The 20,974-nt window shown below is 38.4% G+C and overlaps 1 protein-coding gene across 1 annotated transcript; it reads right to left on the bottom strand.

Moving 5' to 3' along the window:
* FAM198B (family with sequence similarity 198 member B) lies at positions 964-20,660 on the bottom strand. The gene is made up of 5 exons (XM_021396715.1): positions 18,844-20,660; positions 16,959-18,243; positions 8,571-8,785; positions 4,778-5,004; positions 964-4,469 (listed from the first exon to the last, which is right to left on the bottom strand). Exons 2-5 carry the CDS (start codon positions 17,953-17,955, stop codon positions 4,262-4,264), a joined length of 1,647 nt encoding a protein of 548 aa, XP_021252390.1. The 5' UTR covers positions 17,956-18,243; positions 18,844-20,660; the 3' UTR covers positions 964-4,261.

A 20,974-nucleotide genomic window follows, 5' to 3' on the forward strand; every position in this document is an offset into this window, starting at 1 on the left:
TATTGATCTCAAATGTTTGTATTTGGCTAGGTTAGGGCTTCCTATAGATATACAGGTGGAACAGGTGGATAGACTCTAGCTAAATCCTGCAGATCCTGCTCAGAGCCCACAGATATTAGATTTTACATGCCAGTCCTATGCCTGTGCTATGTTTAAGGCAATTCTCCATCTTATTTGTTTGTCACTCTCCATAGGTCTCCTTTTGACCTTTGGTTTCAGTACTCCAACCTCTAAGAACATTGATTAGCCTAAGTGACCTGAACTGTTTTATCTGGAAATGGAGCAGCTCAACAAAATCACAGTGAATTTACACAAATGATCTGAGATTAGTTAGCCTGAAGTATACAATAATGTGCACAAATAAATGATGTTTTCATAAAACAAATCAAATCACTTTGTGTGGGAAAGTGAATGTTTAAAAATGTTTCTGCATCTTTGTGTTTCTCATTAGTCTCTCTTGGATCATGAGAAAAAATGTAAACTTCAGAGACTGAAAGTTCCTAGGCTACTTTAACTCTGTGTGAGTCTCCATGCCACAGAGGTTCCAGTGTCCTTCTGCTACTCCTGTACTTTCTCACTGTCTATTATAAAGGTTACCACTCATTGACAAATGCTTTTCTTCTGGCATCCTAAAAGGGCATGGCCTTTTCTGCTCAGTGCCTGTGTGAATAGACGTTGTCAGTGTGGCTAAAGAGTACAGTAACAGCAACGGTTGCAGGATCCAGACGCTCCGCATCCACAGTGAGTCAGCTTAGTTAGTTACAAGTCTCATGAGGAAAGGGCTAGAAAAATTTTCCACAGGAAGAACTTCATAACACATCTTGGATTGTTTCATCTTGGATTGTTTCTCTGAAGACACGGTTTCAAGGCCACAGTTCTTTTTTAAAAGTATCTAATGATCCACATATTTCTTTAATACGCATTATAGTTTTGTTACTGCAATTTAGAGATCTGAAAATAAAATGTGATGAATACACCATTTTATTTTATATATTTATGGACATCCCATGACAATAGCAGCAGAGTGAAACAGTTCATGACTGATGATAATGCCTTTACTGGTCACTACAAAAAGACAAACAAGTTCAATGTAAAATGCACAAATTTAAAATGCACAAGTTTCAAATGGAACCTCAACATGTAATGTAAAAACATCTCAGATTTGATAGCACTGTTGTCCAGCAGTTTAACTCAAATACAAACATACTGCTTTTTTTCTTTACAATTGTAAATAGAAAAATTTTACATTGCTTAGATGCATTAGCATGGGAAGAGTTAATGCTTTGAGAACAAAAGTTGCATCCATAATAATGCTTTGTTTAAACTTCGACTTGTGTATACCCAGCACTGAACTTCCACTCTCAAACAATACAATTCTACATGTAAACAACAGATTGCATACACAACTCACTCTGTAAGTAGAACTGAGCCTTTTATATAAAAAAGCTAAGGTATATATATTCATATACATGTACATTCTTAGTCCCATACACAAACATGCATTAAAGCGTTCCCAGAATTGCTACTGGAAGCTTGTCCCTTAATGTACCCTAAGCATGTATTTGCATTTTTGAAACTGTGGAATTTATCTTTCTTTAACATAGTGCATTATAGAATGTATGAGAAAAAAAAGAGAGAAATTTCTCTCACAGTGCTCCACAAAAGTTTTCATGTCCTCAGCTTCTGAAATGTCTAAGATTATAAGCTTGCTGGCAAGCTCACGAGGAATTTCAAGGCATCTGTGCCTGTGCTACTTATTTTAAGCTCTGTCTTCCAATGTTATGAAATCAGCAAACCCTCCTGACTTTCTTAGTAATTCCATTTTATGTGGTTCTGGCTTTCAGGGAGATTCAAGAATGACATAATCTTCTTTTCCCACCCCCAAATTTTGGACTGTTGCCGTTGGTTACACCCTTCCGAGTACTGTGCAACAGGAATACTTGTCTGATCCCATATGCCTTTAAATGGAAGGCAGCCCAGCAGAGATGACTAAAACCTAGTTTCTTGGCTTTCAGTTGATCCCTACCATAGGTAGATCAAGGCTTCTTCTTTTTCTTTCTGTCTATCAATGTCACTTGGGCTTCTGTGCAGGAATGTCAGTCCAAGTTCATGCTGTTTTATAAGGAAATGGACAGATTTCTCAATACATATTAGTCCTGCTAGTGAGACTAGATATCTTGAATGTAGTGGCAGTGAATAAACAAGCTATACAAAGCACTTACTTTGTATTTTTGACTGGAGCATTTACCCAAATAACACTCAAAAATTACAGAATTCTTCATTTTTTAAAGAAAAAAAAAAGAGAACTGGGCTTGTATGTACTCATAAACATCTTTCACTCCCATCAGTGTGTGATAATCCAACTGAAAAGTATCTAGCAGGAAGAAAACTGAAATAGGCTAGAAAATGGGACAAATTGATTATAACGGTCATCAGAGTGAAATCTATGATAAATGCAACAGGAGTACCATGTGAAATGGATCCAGAGGATTATTTCTCTCTCTCAGTCAAAATGCAAGCTACGCTAATATTTTTGTTTCTGTGATAGAAATTTTCTGGCTAACATGTTATTACAATTCAAGAAAGGGATAATATGAAAATCCTAAAAAATTATACGTTGGTGTTATTAATAAGTCCAAGGCACTTAAAAACATGTCCTCTCAAGGCAGTTGTTAAGTTCTAGGAAGTTTTTATGAATGTATCTACCCGTTATAAACAGAACAAAATTAGATATTATTTAGATGGCCAAGCTCTTCGAATTTTATTTAACTCTGCCTATAATTAGATCTATTTCTTCTGTTGTTAATAGGTGTTCTGATACTAAGAAAGAAAATCTGTTTTAGCTGCAGTGGAACTGCAGTTATTTAAGAGATTAAATTCACCCGTCCGCATTAACAGTTTCTAATAGTGACCAATAATATTACACAAGCATTTCCAAAAATATTTTTAAATGTTATATACCCTATGTTGTTGTTTTTTAATATATATATAGAATAGACAAAAGCATTCAACTTCTGCCATTATCTCATGGCAAAAATATGATAGATATTTATTTAGAAAAACAGTAAGAACCTTTCCAAACAGATAGGTAGAAGGTATATTTTGGGACAGACTATATCAGTTGATATTTTGCTTCTAGAACAGAGTATTTTCTGGAACAGATCCAGGCTGAGAATCTAAAGTGCTTGTCCAAGCTTCTCTAACAACCTTACTTATGGGAATACTGGGGCCAAATCATCAGCTGGAATCATCACCTCACAGTGGTCAGTATTAATGTAAAACCAGAGCTTGGATTGCTGGCAAGAGCTAAGCAAGCAGCAGAAACATCTTCTGTTCTGATTTTAACAATGTTTGCATGATTATTACATCTGCCTTAATGTTCTAAAAAACTGTGTCAAGAACGTTGCAAAAACAAACATGTATACTTAATTTAGCAGCATATTTACATAAAGCTAGAGCTAAATTCCTAACAAATAAATGGTAATACTGAAGGATGATTCTGTAAGTAAAACTCAGTTAATCAATAGACAGAAATATCAGATGATCCATCCACACAACACACCAATCTGTACTGGAAATAGTACATTGTAAAAAATTACTAATGACAAAGTGTGCTCTATACCTGATAGGTGAAAACTGTATTTGTTAAATGAATTATTATTGTTAAAGCTGTGTTCTCCTCATTCTGATTCTAAATTGTCCTCATGTCCAAAGGAAATATATCTTCACTTAAAAGAGTTAAATTTAGTCCTCAGATTTCAAAAGTCCGAAATAAAACAAAATAATGCGTTTGAAATGTTGGAATTGTAGTGTTCTTAATCAAACAGATGAATTCCTGTATGTTTCGGCATGTAGATGTGATTGCAATTTTCACTGATGTATGAAGTTCCTAAAATCTCTCTTCCCGTTTAAATTTGCAATAAAATCATTAATAACTTGAATGAGGGAATACAGACTAATGTACTGAAAATCCTGTTGGTAATTCTCAAATGGTTTAGTAGGAGAGTTCATGGTGCATACTTATTTATGTATCATGTATTGTATTATTTGACATGTTTTTATCTCACTGGTGACATAGGAGTGCATTGTGTTGAGCTGCAGCTGATGTTTAAATGATGTTTTTAAACCATGTAAGGCTTCTTATTCAAAAATATGCTTGAAAGTTTGGAAAAATAAAAACTTAATAAGCCTATGAAATAAATCAATTTTACTCTCAATTTTTGCCCCACACAAACTATTTTAAAGACTGTCTCTCAGAAGCTCATTCGTTCATGGGCAGTACTTTGGCTCCATGTGCATTTATGTAAGTAAGAAGAATTTTGGACCTCCTTTCTATTACATCAATAAGCTTTTCAATTCCTTTTCTGCCTCCTTGGCTCTCCCAGTATACTTTGTCAAGGAACAAAGACTGAAGCAACTTCTCCCGTAAATGCTGGCTCCTCAGCACTGAAACTGCAGACTCAGGGAATCTGGAAATGCACAAAGAAAATCATTGGTTTTGCCATCACTCTGAATTGCAATATTCATGTTGTGGTTTAGCAATCAGTTCTATGAATATAGACTGTGACTCAGCAAATGAAGTCCATGCATGCCTAATCACATACGAGTTAATTGTATCTTTTACACAAGTAAGATTACCTCACACATTTTTAGACACATCCTGTAATTCCTAACATGCCTCTTGGGCTGATGATATTTATTCCAGTAACTTAGTGTCCCTTGTTTTATGATTACAGTATCATAACTCATTTTACAAAATTATTAATGTAAAGCTTACTCATTGATTCCTTGCAGTATTTTGAAGTCGAGATTGTCCTCACTTCTGTCAAAGAAACCCTTATTGTCTATAAAGGCCAAGTGCCTTTGATCATGCCTTCTCTGCACTATGTGCGTCAAGTCAATGGCATCCTGATCAGTGCATCTCAGCGCCAGTCCTTGCTGCACGCAGGAATCCTCCTTCAGAGGTTTGAATCCACAGCAGTGTCTGTCTAGCCGGTTATAGATCTGAAACCAAGCACAGCAGAGTGCCGAGTGAGAACAGCATCAAAGTATTTGGGGCATGGTGCCACTGTCAGACATTGCTCACTAGCACAGCTGGCAAGAGAACAAGCCCAGAACAAGCGTAATTAAAGGCAGCAGTGAAATGGCATTAAAGACCTGGTCCACAGCTTTCTCATACTGTTAAAAGCAATTTGCTAGACTGTGTATTGTATCCATTTTATAGCCATGATTTGTTATGTCAGTAGAAATTCTTTGAAAATAATGGAACAATGCCACTTTGTAACTGGAATAACAATTGGGGAATACAAATCAAGTTTTTACCAAAGGATGTAGGTTTTTTTTTACATGTTGTCTGTGGGAGCACATTAGAAATAGCATAGCCTGACATACACAAAGGCCTCAATTTTCTATCAGACATGCAAATTTTTGTTTTTCTTAAAGATGGGTAAGGGTCACATTAAACAACCAGAAGCTACCAAATGCAGGAATGAAGAGTAGATTTGTAACCACAGAGAAGCCTCTCCAAGCTGCCCCGTGATGCATGCTTTAATGACATCGAGGTCTAGGCTATTGTTTCCCTTGGGAACACTCACTCAGTCATCACACAGCACTTAGCTGAGAAGGAATACATCTGGTCTAACTTTAGCAGTGTAAATGCTAAACATCGCTCCTGACCTAGTCATTTCTGGTCCTTACGTAAACAATGACAAGAACTAAGCACTCCCTGAGGAAAGGATGCCATTTTAGGCTAACTGTTGAGCATGGAAAGATACACCACACTTCACGGGTACTCCTATCTCCTGTTTACTAGATAACAGTATTGCCAGAACCCTGAGTGCTCGAGTGGGCCTTAATTGCCTTAAACAGTCTTACCTGGAATCTTCACACGTTGCCCATGGGCTCAGGAGCCCTCTTTAAGCTCAGGCTCAGCTCTTCAGTCCTCTTTTAGGCCCTACTGTGGGTGTATGCTCTCCTTGTCCTGTTACTTGGTGCCACTGGAGCCTGGGGGTTCTGGTCTTGTGCTGTGGGCTAGGCACTGCCAGGCCTGCTTTGTGGCTGCCCTCAGTTCCAGGTTTGGCTTCCCCTGGGGATCAGTCCTATTCTTGCTCATAGGTGTTTTTGGAGCAGAAGTGAGGTAAGATGCATTTAGGTTTAATGAATAGCTAGTCAGTAGTAAATCTTTTTTTCTGTTCTTCTTGCTCACTATATAGTGCTAACCCTTAAAACAGCTCTAGGGATAAAAAAAATACCGCTCATGTAAACACAAAGCCTTCTAAAATTAGTCTTTTTTTTGGCACTTCAGTGAAAAGAAGTATTATGACTTCTGATGTAGGACTCTGATGCATGTTTAAAAGTTGTCCTGTTACTGTTCATCAAATGAAAGCCTAAGAGCTCTTTTTTCTTCTGAAGCATGTAGCACTGTTGCCACTGGTCTTGGTGGCAGTGTTTATTTTCAGCTGAGAAAATTGTGGGGAAAGAAGTAGATTTCTTTCTCTCTTTTCTGCTGAGCAGCATTGAGCATCTTTAGGCACAAGAGACTGTTGCTTGCAGTGTCCTAGCTCATTTCCCATTGAATTCATTGCCAAAAAGTGAAGGAGCAGCTTTAATACTCCTCTTGTATGTAGCCCTAATTCATCCTCACCACACTTCATTACATGCATTAAATAGATGAGTAGATTGTGTTCTTACAGATAGCCTCTTTGTTTGCATTGCAGTATTGCAGTGTTAAAACAGAACAAGGTGATACTCTGGAACTGATATTGTAACCTTAACAGTTTAGTACTGATTTTTAATATGTATTTATGTATGCACATGAGAACTCCAAAATTAAAGAAGTCATTTTTACTTTTCATGTCCTTACTTCACCTGAGTTCTTGAAGAAGGCAAGTAAAGGTCAAAAACAAGCATTTGTCAGCCTGCTCCTATGGTTTACAGTATTTGAATCTGGACATTAGGTACCTCTTTAAGAGCACTGAAGGCATTTCTTTGATGGAAGTATGTTTAACCTTTCACTGTTACACTGAATGACTTATGAAGCAATTTTTTACAGCACTGTTCTGTAGTTTGCCAGACTAGGCTTTACACTATTAAGATATTTTTTTTCTTGATGTTAAGTCCAATTTTTTTCTTGAATCAACTTCAGACTGTTACAACTGACGGCCTCTTTAATGATCTTGAACAGACTCAGGCCATCATGGTGCGTATGCTCCTCAAATTCTGAGCTGTTAGATTATCTCCACTACACAGCCACTGTAAGGACATTACATGGGTACCTTTGTTCTTCAAATTCCCTTCATATGTTCTGCATTATTCATTCTGATTCAATCTCATGTGCACAGAGGATAAAAATTCCATCTTAGAAATATACTTTAACTGACCTCTCCTAGAAAACAGGAATTCCTTTAAGAAGTTTAAAAGCTTGTCTTGGAAGACCTTAAAATTAAAAAACAGCACAGAACCGTTAAGAATTTCTGAAGTGTTAGACAAGAAAACAATGGCATGAAAAAATTAACTGACACATACTGCATTATTTCTGTTGGGGTATATTGTATTATGCTTAGAACCAAAACAACCCACGTGTGACTATAAGCAAGAGTAACTTGCTTATGGTGGAACTAAAGATGGAGTCATTAAACAAGAGACAATATATTTTCAGAGAAAAATTTCATGCTCTGTTTAACAAGACTGCAGAAATGCAAGCGTAGGAAGCATTCCTTAATCCTATAACAGACCTGAGAAGGGCAGGGACAGGCTATGCATAAGGCAGAATGATTCTTATATTTCAAGAAATGAAACTCTATTAAAAAGTTGAATTATATGAATGCTCAATCACAGTGCATAAAACTAGTGCTGACTGCAATTTTAAATAGCAATAGCTTTATAGACATCAGTAATTGCTGCAAGAGGCTGTTACTCACACCTGCTGGGCAGGCAGAGACAATTGGAAGCAATGCTGAGAGAGGTGTAAAATCAGCTGCAGCCATATGGAGGTAGTTCCGTTCAGTGCTTATTAATACAGAGAGTATATTAATGTTGTGCTGTGTAATTGTGGTCACGTCATGGTAGCACAGGACAAAGTCCTAGTGTGGTGCTGCTTGGAAAGCTAATGCTGATATGCAATACCTAACTGAAGGACAGCAGCTATGGTCTAGTCTAAGTCTAAATATTAAATCAATGGTAAACTTTTAAAAAGTCAGAAAATTTACTTCTACAGCTATTGTCTTGATCCTGATTTCACCTGACCAAAGCCAAGCAGCTGAACCCTTTCTTATCATAAGTGTTTTACAGCTGTGAACACTAGCAAGAACCAGTGCAGAGAAACACTATGCCTGCCTCAAAAATGAAGTAATACAAAATATCTTTACATAAAAGCCTTTGCTTCCTCTGCAAAATGGGTCAGTCTAGTTTCTGATCTTTCTCTGACTACAAGTTGTTTTGAACAATTTAATCATAAATAACCAGGAACAAGTTCAAATAGTGCATTAAAAAAAAAAAAAAGAAACTTTTCTAAGATCCCACGTGTGTTTATGTGACTTTTGAGGCAGATATGTGTTCACTAAATGTTGTACCTGCAGAAGAAAATCAAAGACTGCCATCTTGGACCACTCATGATGATGGATTTCAGTACATCCCCACTCAGCTTTGGGAACTTTACCATTCTGCCAACATTTCTGCTTCAATAGTTGCTGATATTTCCCCCAGGTTAATCTCACTGAAGAATGAGTATTGTCATCAGTTGGACTCAGTGAGGAATCCCAGAGAATAACAGGACAGGCTTGACCAGCTGCAAAAGGAGAAATGGGTTATAGTTATACTAGGATACTGTCAGACTGACTTTAGACATTGCCTAAGCTTCCATAATTATAGTGTTTTACAGATGTGGCAGAAAACAAGTTGCCTAAGACTAATAACAATCTTTGGTTTATGTGGTCTTATTCCACATCTAAAACCAGCCACCAAAAGAATGGAAGAAGCACAGACATAAATGCCTTCAGTATACAGAAGGCTGTTTTTTCCACTTGAAGGAGATTAACATATCAAGCCATATACAAAGCCAAAGTATTACAAAGTGCAAAGGTTGATTAATAGCCTAATGCTGCCGTGAACCAATGGTGAGGTTTCTGCAGTGAACTGATGATGATTTACAAGAGCTGGAAACTTCTCTCAAAGTGCATTTTCCTGTATAACAGGCATAAAAAGATTATAAATCCTATACTCAAAGTGGATTTATTTTGTTATTTTTAGTATTGTAGGCTTATAATGTATGATTTCACAGCCCTGAAATGATGCATGAGAATACTGTAGTGTTAGCTTAGCATGAATAAACACCTTGACAACTATTTTTTTTTTCAGATACAGATAGAACATGAGGGCTGTTCTGTATAGCAGTTATTTTGGTCAAATTTTTTTTTTTTCTGTGTAGAGAGTATTCCACTTTTCCTTGAAATCACTAAGTCGAGTGTATTAGCTTTGGTGAATCCAGTGCTTGTAGCATTCAGTGGGAAGAAACTACTGAAAAAAAATTAAAATAAGCTAGATTTTTCACTCAGTATCTAATAACAGGCATGTGTGTCCTCTTAGGAAAGTCGGACACTTTCACTGCTAATGCAATGCTTCTGTTCCTGCCTTAAGCAGTCAAGGACCAAGGACTGCCTGTGGCTTCTAAAAACTTGAAATAAAATCTTGTTTTTCAGATAGAAGACCAAAATGTGATGTCTTGGTATGGACAGTGGAAATCATTTAATTGCAAATCAGTTACTTACTAAATAACAGGTGTTGGAATGTGTGCAGAGCTCTAAAATTTATTTATATCCAACTTGACGGTCTGTAAAGCTACATGCCACCCATGTGCAATTTGTGGCATAGTTATATGCAGCCTAAACTATCTGTCTTCCATATGCACTTGAACATAAAGATGTATTTGAAAAGAAGCTCTCCTTTTTTCATGAAAGCAGCAAGCTCCATGGCACTTTCTCCAGAGGCAGCCTGGATAGATGTCAGAACATAGAAGACTGGTGTCAGTGATGAACAGTGAGGTAAAAGCTGCTAATGTGATTGCTCCATCTGTAAGTAGTGAGGATGGTTGATGGATCTCCACACAGCACCTTCTTCTGACTGATCGATAATAGGTAGGAAATGATCTTTGCCCATAATTAGCGGTGAATTATATTTAAAGATCCATCACTATACTGCCAACAAAATAGGACTGCCTCAAAAGTAATGCCTCCTATTTTACTATGTTGGTCCACAATGTCAGAGGTGGATGCTGGCAGTACAGCAGTAGAATGTTCCCACCAATACTGGTGGTGTATGTATAATGGTGACAGTGGGTCACCTCTGCTGGTAAAGATTTTGATGTGTGGCCTGCAGGCTCCTGTTCATCACTGGTGAAAATGCATAGCTAATGGTGGTGACTGCTGAAAAAAGAGAGTTTTGTAGCTGAGAATTTGCTCTATCAAATAATGTTATTGTACTCTTTGTATCTGTTGTAGTTTCCATGGAAATAAATAGGAGGCATTACTTTCAGAGTGACCTAAATATGTTAGGCCCCATATGCGATCATGTCCCAGTGTCTGCTCCATTAAGAAGAGAAAAGTAAACTCTTTTCCAACACCAGAATGTACTTGATCTTGTCTCTGCCATGGCATATGCACACAAGGTAGTCCTCAAATCAAGCTGAAGTGTGTTTCTTTAATTCCTGTGCCTCTTTAGCTCCCCTCCCCATCCTTTGATTTGTCCTTGGGAACCCAAAAAGTGTCCTTTCACTATGATCAGCATCATGCATCAGCATATTTCTTCTGATAGGAGGGGGAAAGTGCCGAGCACTCCTGTAAAATCAGGCTGCTTTTCTACTGAGATGCCTGAATGAGCATTTAGGAGTTTAATTTCATAAACCCTAGCCATTTCCCAATCGCCCTCACTCTGTCTCCATCACTGATATTGTAGATGTCTTTAGCCATGTCAGGTCAGCTATCAGCTGAGCTTCTTTCCAAGCCATCTGGAGAAGGTCTACAAAAGTACTGGGAACTGCCATACAAACAAAAATCAGCTTCCTTCAGGATCAAATCTGATCTTCTGTTTTTGGACCTCTGGTAATAGTTTATATAAGCAACTCATAACTTTTGCAACAGATCAGATATGTAAACTGCCTTCTAACAAAATAAAAATCTCCTGTCTACTCAACAGGGACATGATAAACAATAGTAATGTAAATAGTTGAAAAATATGAATAATAACTTGCCAGTTTCCAATAAGATTAAAAATACCCACTTCTTAAAAGAGCAAGGTTAAATACAGGAGATGTTTGCATTTCATAGGAAATGGGAGCAGAAAAGATGAGCCAAAATAAAATCTTTCAAGTCTGTAATTTCAGTTGAATTATGGGAATCCAAAACAGCAACTTCAGTAAGGAGCAGTGACTTAAATTTTTGACGCCAGCAGGAAAAACACAAATCTGCTGAATTAAAGCAGATAAGGGGATGATTCATAGCTGCATGAATTGACATGACCCCACGGAATTAGGAATTTCTGATTCAAACCTCTTGAGGATGGGGCTAGAGATAACTGAGCAATGGAAGGCGAAGCCCAACCAAGAGCACTCAGTCTGATACAGGCAGAACTGAGGAGGTAACAGCAGATTTCAGAATAAGTCCAAGTGTTTGGGTGGGCCTCTTTCCTGATCAGTTTTATCTGGTAACACAAAGAGTTCCTGCTTTTCTGTTGCTGTAGCTGCATTGTGGCTCTAATGCCCAAAGATGCTATGGTTGCCTGTTACTGAAGGACCTAAGGACTGAAATAACTCCTGATAAATTCACAGTGAGAGAAGGAAATACTAAGAGGGAGTCAGGGAAGCTTACACAAAGGAGACTAACTTAATTTTCACCTGCTGCTTTAGATCCATTTAGCTACTTCGCTACCTAAAGATGGAATGATCTGGAAAATTGCATGAAAAAGACTTTCAGGATTTGTAGTGGAATTGGCTTCCTAGTAATTTCTGTAGATTTTTCAGCATCAAAATATTTCTGAAAATTTATTTGGCCCTTAGAAGGTCCTGCATCAGGGAATCCGAAGCTGAGTAAGAAAACACAGAAACGGCAGGTTGCCAAGTTTGGCTGCCCTGAGGTACTCAAACCACTTCATTCAGAGTTAGGCAATGTACCACTGCTTGGCTGATTCTACATCAGCATTATCTTAGAGATCCACATGCCATGTTGCTTTAAAATTGGACTGCATGCTTTTTAACCACATAGGTGCTCTTGGTAATATTATTCTGCCACCTTGCGTGCTTACAGCAGTAGCGTTTTCTCTAACTTTCAAATGTGCCAAAGAGGCCTTCAATAAGAAAGCAATTATTGCAGGAGGTACTTGGAGCCCCTTTCAAACTCATCTTTGTTTGCTGCAATGCAGTATGGTTTACCACTGTCACATTTAAGAGGGACGGCTTAGTTGCCCACATACTAGTATGAGGGATTAACTTAGTGTGGAAAGCTGAGGGAGACTGACAGCAGCATTTGGACTTGAGAGCTTGTTTTAGATTAACAAACTAGACAACAAGCTAGATTAACTAGCAGATTAAGTTCTGTTCATATAAAGCACAGAAGCAGAAAGGACAGGATTTAGGCCATTTATTTGTCCTCCCTCTACACCTTATTTGTGATATTTGTCCTGTGTGCAAGTGGACATTCATGGAACATATGAAATGTGTATTAGTTGACCTCTAGAATACGGACTGCATTATTGCTTACACACAAACATCTCTACCCAACAAGATATTGGAAATACACCCTCTGGTACCTCTTGCAGAGGTATGACATGATAGTGTAAGTTGTTCAGGTTGACAGAAGTAGCACGGATAAATTAAAGCACTTGAAAGCATTCTAAATGCATAAGGCAATGCTAGGTTTTCCTTGTTCTTTGCCTTAAAATTAATGACGTTCATAACACCTTTACGTGCTTTTGTGCAGCTTTTGGTGGAATGGCGAACGCAGGCTGATAGTGTAAGGTACAGTGGTGAAAAACCTGTGTTTCTATTTATCATCTTGTAGAGGCCAGCAAAGCAAAATATCAAGTATTCCCAATGAGCTATCTATCATGTGTCATTCACCTATTTGCACTCAACTAACCATAAAAAGTGTTACTCAAAGGAAGATCTTCTGGCACATTTCAGGAACAAAAAGCAGTTCTGGGCAAATAGTTGGCTCAGTCATCAGCTAACAGAGGCCCCACTGAATCTGAATACACCCATGCTTACTCTTCTCACAGGATCAAATGTATTTGTGCACTGGCAGCCTGGAAGGCCAACTATGTTCTGGGCTGCATTAAAAGAGGAGTGGTCAGCAGGGAGAGGGAGGTGGTGGTCCCCCTCTACTTGGCTCTTGTGCGGCCCCATCTGGAATACAGTGTCCGGGCCTGGGGCCCCCAGCACAAGAAGGACGTGGAGCTCTTGGAACGAGTGCAGAGGAGGGCGACCAAGATAATCAAAGGGCTGGAGCACCTCTTCTATGAGGAAAGGTTGAGGGAACTGGGTTTGTTTAGTTTGGAGAAGAGAAGGCTCCAGGGAGACCTCACTGTGGCCTTCCAATACTTGGAGGGAGTGTATAAACAGGAGGGGGATCGATTGTGAGGGTAGATAGCGATAAGACAAGGGGGAATGGTTTTAAACTGAGACAGGGGAGATGCAGGTTAGATATTAGAAGGAAGTTTTTCACTCAGAGGGTGGTGACGCACTGGAACAGGTTGCCCAGGGAAGTTGTGGATGCCCTGTCCCTGGAGGCATTCAATGCCAGACTGGACGTGGCTCTGGGCAGCCTGGTCTAGTGGTTGGTGACCCTGCACTTAGCAGGGGGGTTGAGACTCGATGATCTTTGAGGTCCTTTTCAACCCAGGCCATTCTATGATTCTATGATTCTATGATTCTATGATTCTATGATTCTATGATTCTATGNCCAGGCCATTCTATGATTCTATGATTCTATGATTCTATGATTCTATGATTCTATGATTCTATGATTCTATGATTCTATGATTCTATGATTCTATTTAGCCAAATTTACCATAGAAAACTGTGGGTTAGAAAAGTGGTTGTCGGCATGTAGTAGCTCAGGCCTCAGGCAAGAGAAGTAACAAAACTCTGCAGCAGTTGCTGTGTGTTATGTACTGAAGGCTGAATAAGAGCTCAGCATTATGGTAAGGTCCAAAGGGACCCAATTCTCTCCCTTTGGCAATCAGCTGCAGGAAAGGAGCAAACCCCTCCAGCCCATATCACTTCATCTGTGGCTTGAGGCATAGCAAACCCTGGTGCAGACCCTGGAAGCTGCTGAGCTAGAGGCAATCTGTGCTTACATCCATACTTGGCTTGTATGGATTAAGCTTGGGCTAAGACTAAGATGTGCTACATAGCAAGGATGCTTAAGGCTCTTCTGTTCTCTAGGTTAGGATCATCAAATAATAAGGATTCTCCATCCTAAGACACACAAGGGCCATTCTCTGCTTTCTCCCCAGTACCTTGAGTTTTATAGTTCTTGCTGCTTTATCAACAAATCATTTGCTTATAGGTGTTTTGGAGTTCACAATGTGTTCATGCTATGTAGATAGCAATAGGAGTAATGAGCATCTACTTGTGTATACCCAGAATCATGCTCACTGCCTGTAAGACTGAACTTGAAGGGGCTTTGCCCACTTGTACTCCCCGGGCTATTTACATTAATTGCAAAAATGAGAGAGTTATCATACCTGATTTGTCCATACATGATGGAAAAATAATATAATCTCCTCCCCAAAAAATTTTAGTTAACACTTATGAGGGCTTACAATTAATGAAGAAAAGGCAGGGCTGTGAACAGAGAGCTTGCATACAGTCTTTTGCTAGGCTTTTAATGAAAACACATCAGTGAGGGAATTGTGGGAATAAAGGAAACAAAACCTGTATAGGGGTTTAGTAAGTGATTCTTTGAAACTACTTTTGACAAAATGAATGACGGTTTTCAAAAGCCCGTTTTTTAAGATTTTAATGCTACATCAAACATGTCCAGTTGCATCACATCACAAGTGAGGCAAGCTAAAGGGATGTCATGGAGAGAGAAATGTTAGTTCAGAAATTGTGTACATTTGTTCACAGTCTCTAATCATGTAGTGCTCTCTTTGCCATATGAATAACCATGAATAACATAAGCTACCCTGTAAAAATCTTTGGAGTGCCCACCTCATCTTAAATGCATGCAAGTTACAGAAGTGAGCTCACTAATTGTTCGCATTGTTTTTAAGAATTCCTTTTCATTAATTTTGTCAACACAAAGACGGTTTCAAGATTATGACAAATACAAGCATGCAAATAGTAGTGAGCTCAAGTAGATATGAGGCATTTGAGCTCCAGAATATTTTGAGGCTAAAGAAATGGAGAGAAGCAAGGTACAGTAACTGTTCCAAATCCTCTGTTCACTCTTTAGCTGGAAAAAATGAAGTGGGACCAAAATAATGTTATTTCTCTTCTCATCACCTAGCAACACTCTTCTTGCTATAGGAACATAGCCAGTTATGTGGAAACGAAAATTAAAGACAGCAGAATGACTCTGTCTGTCCCAGACAGTCCAAAACATACTGTAAGGTGACAGACACTGTGCAACACAATGCACAATTAGCCTAATGGTCGTTCACAGAGGCTTGCAGTCTGTCATCTCTGCAGCCATGCTGTGCAGAATTCCTCCAACGAACTACCTTAATTCCTCATGACAGCTCTGTAGCAATAAATCTTGTGCCTAAAAATAAACTAAGCATAATGTATCTTCCATGCCCTGCAAGTATGAATAATATTCAGAAGCCACTGAACTGTTATTCCTAGAGATTCATTCACATTGTTGTACAGGCTGCCAAAAGGAACATTTACAAAGCAGAAACAAATCAAAGATCACTAGGTCCTCTTCCTGCTATCAGATTTGAGAAAGCCATTCCTGTTACTTGTTTGTTGTTTCTTTTTTCTTTTTTAAGACAGATTGAAATACAAATATTTCCTTTAAGCTAATTTCAGCAGTAAGAAATGAACAGCAAAAACAAATAGCCAGCCACTTTAGCAATGATTCACTAAAATGCAGCGTAGACCTTTTGGGCTGTGATTTGCAACCGAACAAAAATAGCAGTTAGACTGCAGACATTTAATAAGTAGCTATCTTAGATGTAGACTTCAAACTTGCATTACATGTCTGAAATTTATCTTTAATTTCTCTGTGGGATAGAAAGCCAAAGTTTTCATTGAAAACTGTTTAAATCAATCATGTTAACAGGCATATTGCAAGATTTCCTGCAAGTATTTCTCTGTCTATGTTATATATAATATGTAATGAGCCTCAAAATATCAAGCAGGATTCAATGAGATGCACTAATTTTTTGAAGTATGAGGGGAGAGAGGGCAGAATATTAAATAAAAAAATATAGTTCCCAGAGGTGTTAGTAACATGCAAGTAACAGCAAGCTTCTTCAGGAAGTCCTCCCACCTTTTCAATTAGGTTGTTATCTGACAAATTACAAAGCCCTTTGCCTACCACCTGTTTGAGAGATGAATTCTTGAGTTCCCTTCCAATAATATTTTATTAAAATCAAATCTAAGAGATAAGAAAACTTAAATAAATGGAAAATATCCACTGAATCAGAAGGTAACCTTCTGGAATTTCTTTAGTCAGTCTGTACAATGTCATGAGACATACAGATGACTCCCTTTTTTCTCATTACAAATTCTCATGGACAGTGAATCATTACTGCTCTCAGCATCTCAACTGTTGTATTTATTCTAAATTTTAGGGTGTGACATCCTTTGGACAGTACAGTTACCTGACAGAAATTACAGACACACCAGCTTTACATCCTTCTAACAATGAAATTAGTTCTCAGACTAGCAGGAGTTACAGCTGCTGCTGTCCTGTGGTTAATGTGGGATGGGGGAGCAGAAAATCATAGGAATGCATTACCTTGGAAGATATCTGATTTCCTGCTTACAGAAGGTAAGCTCCTGTTTAGCCCCAAGATCCTATCCAAATGAAAGGCAAACACTTCATTCATGTCAAGGGGTCTTTTGATGATGCCACAGTGCCCCTGAATACAGGCAGTTTCTGTGGTGCTGGGATCTCTCTCGAACACTACCAGGACAGCTTTCTGAGAAGGTAGTTCTTGGATGCTCTCTATCCGAGAATCTGCCAATATACGCATGCTTAGAATGTCTTCTTTGCTCAGCCATGAGGGAGAGCTCTCGCTGTAAATCCTGATGTTACTTTCCTCAGCCTGAGGCTGCGCCTTAATCCTTCCAGAAATCCCTCCAGGTCTCTGGTGCCCCCTCTCCCTGACTGCCATTTCTTTATGCTGATGTACATCCAGTTGGTGTTTTTTTGCCTCCAGAGCTGTTGCTGCTCCAATTGCACCCACAGCGTGCATGTCCCTCCCTGGCTGCTGAACAAAGATCTCTTCCTGGCCAGTGAAAGCGGCTTTTGGAAAGTGGTGCCCGTACGACAATGAGACTGCATGTTTCTTCCTGCGCTTTGGCTTCACTGTGCCTCTGATATTGGCAGGCTTGCTGCGCTTGGACCGTAGGGTGATATAAACCACATTAGGTGGCACAGAGGTCCCATTGACACCCAGCTGGGGTTCCTGGAAGGTAGGTGGTAACAGGGTGCTGTCCAGTGGGATGCCCAGAAAAGAAGTTTGGGCTGCATCTTGGAGACTTTTGGAACTGATCGTTTCATATCCTCCTTTATGCTGGGGTAAAATGTGGCCCACTTGACTGACGAGGAATCCCAGGTAGATCACACATGCAGTGCCCAACAGCAGATTCCTCCTTGTTCTCAGGCGCCTGCAAGTCCACAGCCTCAGTGTCCGTGGGGAGCACAGGCAGCAAATAAGCAAGTTTTTTATTTTACCTGGCTGATCAAAGAAGGTCATTTCTCTAGTGAATCCACATGATGAAAACAGCATACAGTCTTCTGTACGTTCCAGCCAGGATGATGATGCATGATTTCCCTTCTCTGTTTTCTATTTCTTCTTTTCCAAAAAGCTTCCTGCATGGGTGATGGGACAGAGGCTATGGATATGCCTGGGAATGTGTTAAGTACTAAGGATGCTGACACTCCACCTCTACAAGCTGTTCAATTCTTATCAGCCACCACAGGGCAAGTGATTGGTTTCAGAGAATGAATGGAGCCAGCTACGTAAGCAAAGTTTACATACTTGTAGCCTAAAATATCTGAAGTTCTCCCTTGCAAACTGCAAAAAGAAAATGGTTAATAGTACCATCTCATTTCATTACTCACATTCAGCATCTATGGTTCTATATTTAAAGAGACAGAAGTTCTAAATGAGACAATATGCATCTAGAAATGTTCCAGAATACATCTATCACTTTCTAATTACAGTGTAAGTTAAACACCAAAATTGTGAAATACAGGCTCAAATTGTAATCTCAGCTAGCTGTCTTCCAGCATTAGAAGAAAAGACTGCCAAATCCAAATCATTATCTTTTTCTTACGAGACAGTCTTTACTAAAGCTCATGTTATGAAAATGCTGTAAATTATACACTATTAACAACAAATAACTGTAGCAGATAAATATGCACATATTCACTAATACAAAAATAAAGTAGCAGTAACAACTTTCCCTAGTTTAATGTAAATACAGTTCACATAACTCATAAACCCACATTAAAAATGAAAGACAGTTAATTCTTTACACTCTTGTGAAGCCACAAAATAGGACCTAGCAATAGTTTTTCAAATAAAATGACAGTGCCTTATACATCCTTTCAAAGAAACAAAGAATAAGTGCACAGTGTATTCTTATTCCTATAGAAGTATAAAACCTCTTACCTATTCAGCTTGACTTATCCTTTGTTCTGGTAAATTCCTTAGGTTAATAAAAATAACTTAGTAAAACTGACGTTCTCAAAGTATTCTAGCCCATATTTCAGTTTTAAGTATAGTTCACATTTATGTATTTCACTACAAGCTAAATACTGTTTGGAACCTAACTGTACTGAGAGGTTGTTTGCATATGAACTGCTATAAACTTACATGAACCTCACGTTATTAAAAAAAAAAAAAAACCACCCTCTGCTATTTTACATTCTGTAATGAAAAGTTCTGTGAAGTAAGTGCCTTCCAAAAGTACATTCCATCCATTTCTAACTCCTGAGGGCCCTCTAGTGCACTGCACGCAAATGAATAGAAAAAATTCCCGTTTTTCCAGGGTTGTCTTTTCTTAAGAAGGCCCTCTGCACTTTGAAACATTTGAGAATCAATGTTCTTGTGATGAGAAATGAAGAACAAATAGTGGCTTTTAAAATGCTGGTATTATGCTACTAAACAGGAGGGTTTTCTATATGTGCTTTCCAAAAAGAGAACAGCACAGTCACTCTACAGATGGAAAAGTCGAGGCAGTAAGAAGTTAAGAGCTTGTGCAGAGCTGAGCAGAGAGACAATGGTGAAGCTATGACTTCTGTCTCCTCGCCTGGTATAAGCACAACATAATAAAATGTATATGTTTGATGCAATTTAAACTAATATGGACATTGCCTGTTCCATAATTAACACCCTAGGGGGAACAGATTATTTAAGGAATACACTTATGTTTCAGGTGGGTCTAATTTGAGTTATACAACTTAGCGAGTGGATTTTTTTTCACTGACTACCACTTTTCTTAATTCAAAAAGATCCAGACAAGTCTATCAGTAATATCAGCATAGATATGGCTAATGTTGCTTAAAATTGTTTACACTTTAAAGGTAAGCTATTCCAGTTATTAATAACTTTCCTTTGGCATGGCATTTCTTTTAAATTTTGTAACCTATATAATCTTCCTACATCAATGCCTTAAAGATAATCTCGTGGAAATTATAAAAAGATACAGGGTATTCTTTTCTTTCCTGATGTCCTTTGTAGCCTAGAAGCTAAAATGTGGTGTACCCACTAATGTACAGTGTTGACCACTGAAGTTTTTTTTATGATTTCTGTGATTATAGCCATAGTATTTCCTTAATTTTTCATGTTCAGGAAATAGAACTCTTTCTTTAATGTCATCTTGTTAAATTTATGGGTATGGACAGTTGCATGAGTTCAACTGCATAGGATCCAATATCTTGTTAACTGCAGAGATATTTGCCTCTGGATCTTTAAAAGATAGCACATTAAGACATGATTTTTTTCAGTGCTTGTGTACAGCTCCAGTGCCGTACTAGATTTCACAAAATAACCAACGAATGGCTATGGACTTGTTTGGAAAACAAACTTTTCTTTGTATTTCAGGAAAGATATGTTTGTTCTTTGGTAGTATTCTTCTTTCTTGTATCACTAGTAACACAAAGACACAGCAGGGCACAAAACTGAGCTGAAAGGGTAATTCCTCTGCATTCACAAAAAATCTAGAGTATTCTTTTGAAAGAATAGACTGAACTATGAGAGCTGTCTCATCAAACACTGACCTGTTATCACACTTTGCCTACCTATACTTAGCCTGCAAGTCAGTATTTATTTCTTGCTGCAAACTATTTTTGGAGTATTGCCATCAGTGTCCAGTAAAATCAACTTCTTCTCATGTCACCTTTTTATATACCCATATTCCATAGCCAGTGTTCCTTCCTAAGCTTCCTAAGCACAAGAATATCAAATTATTCAATGGGATGGAATGGAGAAGGGCAATGGATGGAAAAGGGGAATTTAGGAAATAGTTTCTAGTTCTTTTCATTCCTAGGCACAGAACAGCTGAATTACATATTTTGAACCTTTTTTTGTTTTAACTTCTGAAACACACCACCATCAGTGTCTTCATTTGTAGAAGAAACCAGATCAGCCTGTATTTGTCGTAAGGGCAGACGTTCACGTTGAAACAGCTGAGGAATGGTGCAGTGCTGGCTGTACAGGGCCTGAGAAGTAAGGGTACAGGAACAAAATTAACTGTTGTAATTATGGTTAATGCAGACTTGATTTTACAGAGCATTGCTTT

The sequence above is a fragment of the Numida meleagris genome, chromosome 4, assembly GCF_002078875.1.
Source record: "Numida meleagris isolate 19003 breed g44 Domestic line chromosome 4, NumMel1.0, whole genome shotgun sequence".
NCBI classification, from domain to species: domain Eukaryota; kingdom Metazoa; phylum Chordata; class Aves; order Galliformes; family Numididae; genus Numida; species Numida meleagris.

Coding starts and splice junctions, on each gene's coding strand:
- FAM198B (XM_021396715.1), bottom strand. CDS start 17,955: ATGCTGTTTTCATCATGTGGATTCACTAGAGAAATGACCTTCTTTGAT. Junction 8,786..16,958: donor GAAATCAGATATCTTCCAAG/GTAATGCATTCC, acceptor CTCCTTTTGCAG/CTGGTCAAGCCTGTCCTGTT. Junction 5,005..8,570: donor TCTTTGATTTTCTTCTGCAG/GTACAACATTTA, acceptor GCTTGGTTTCAG/ATCTATAACCGGCTAGACAG.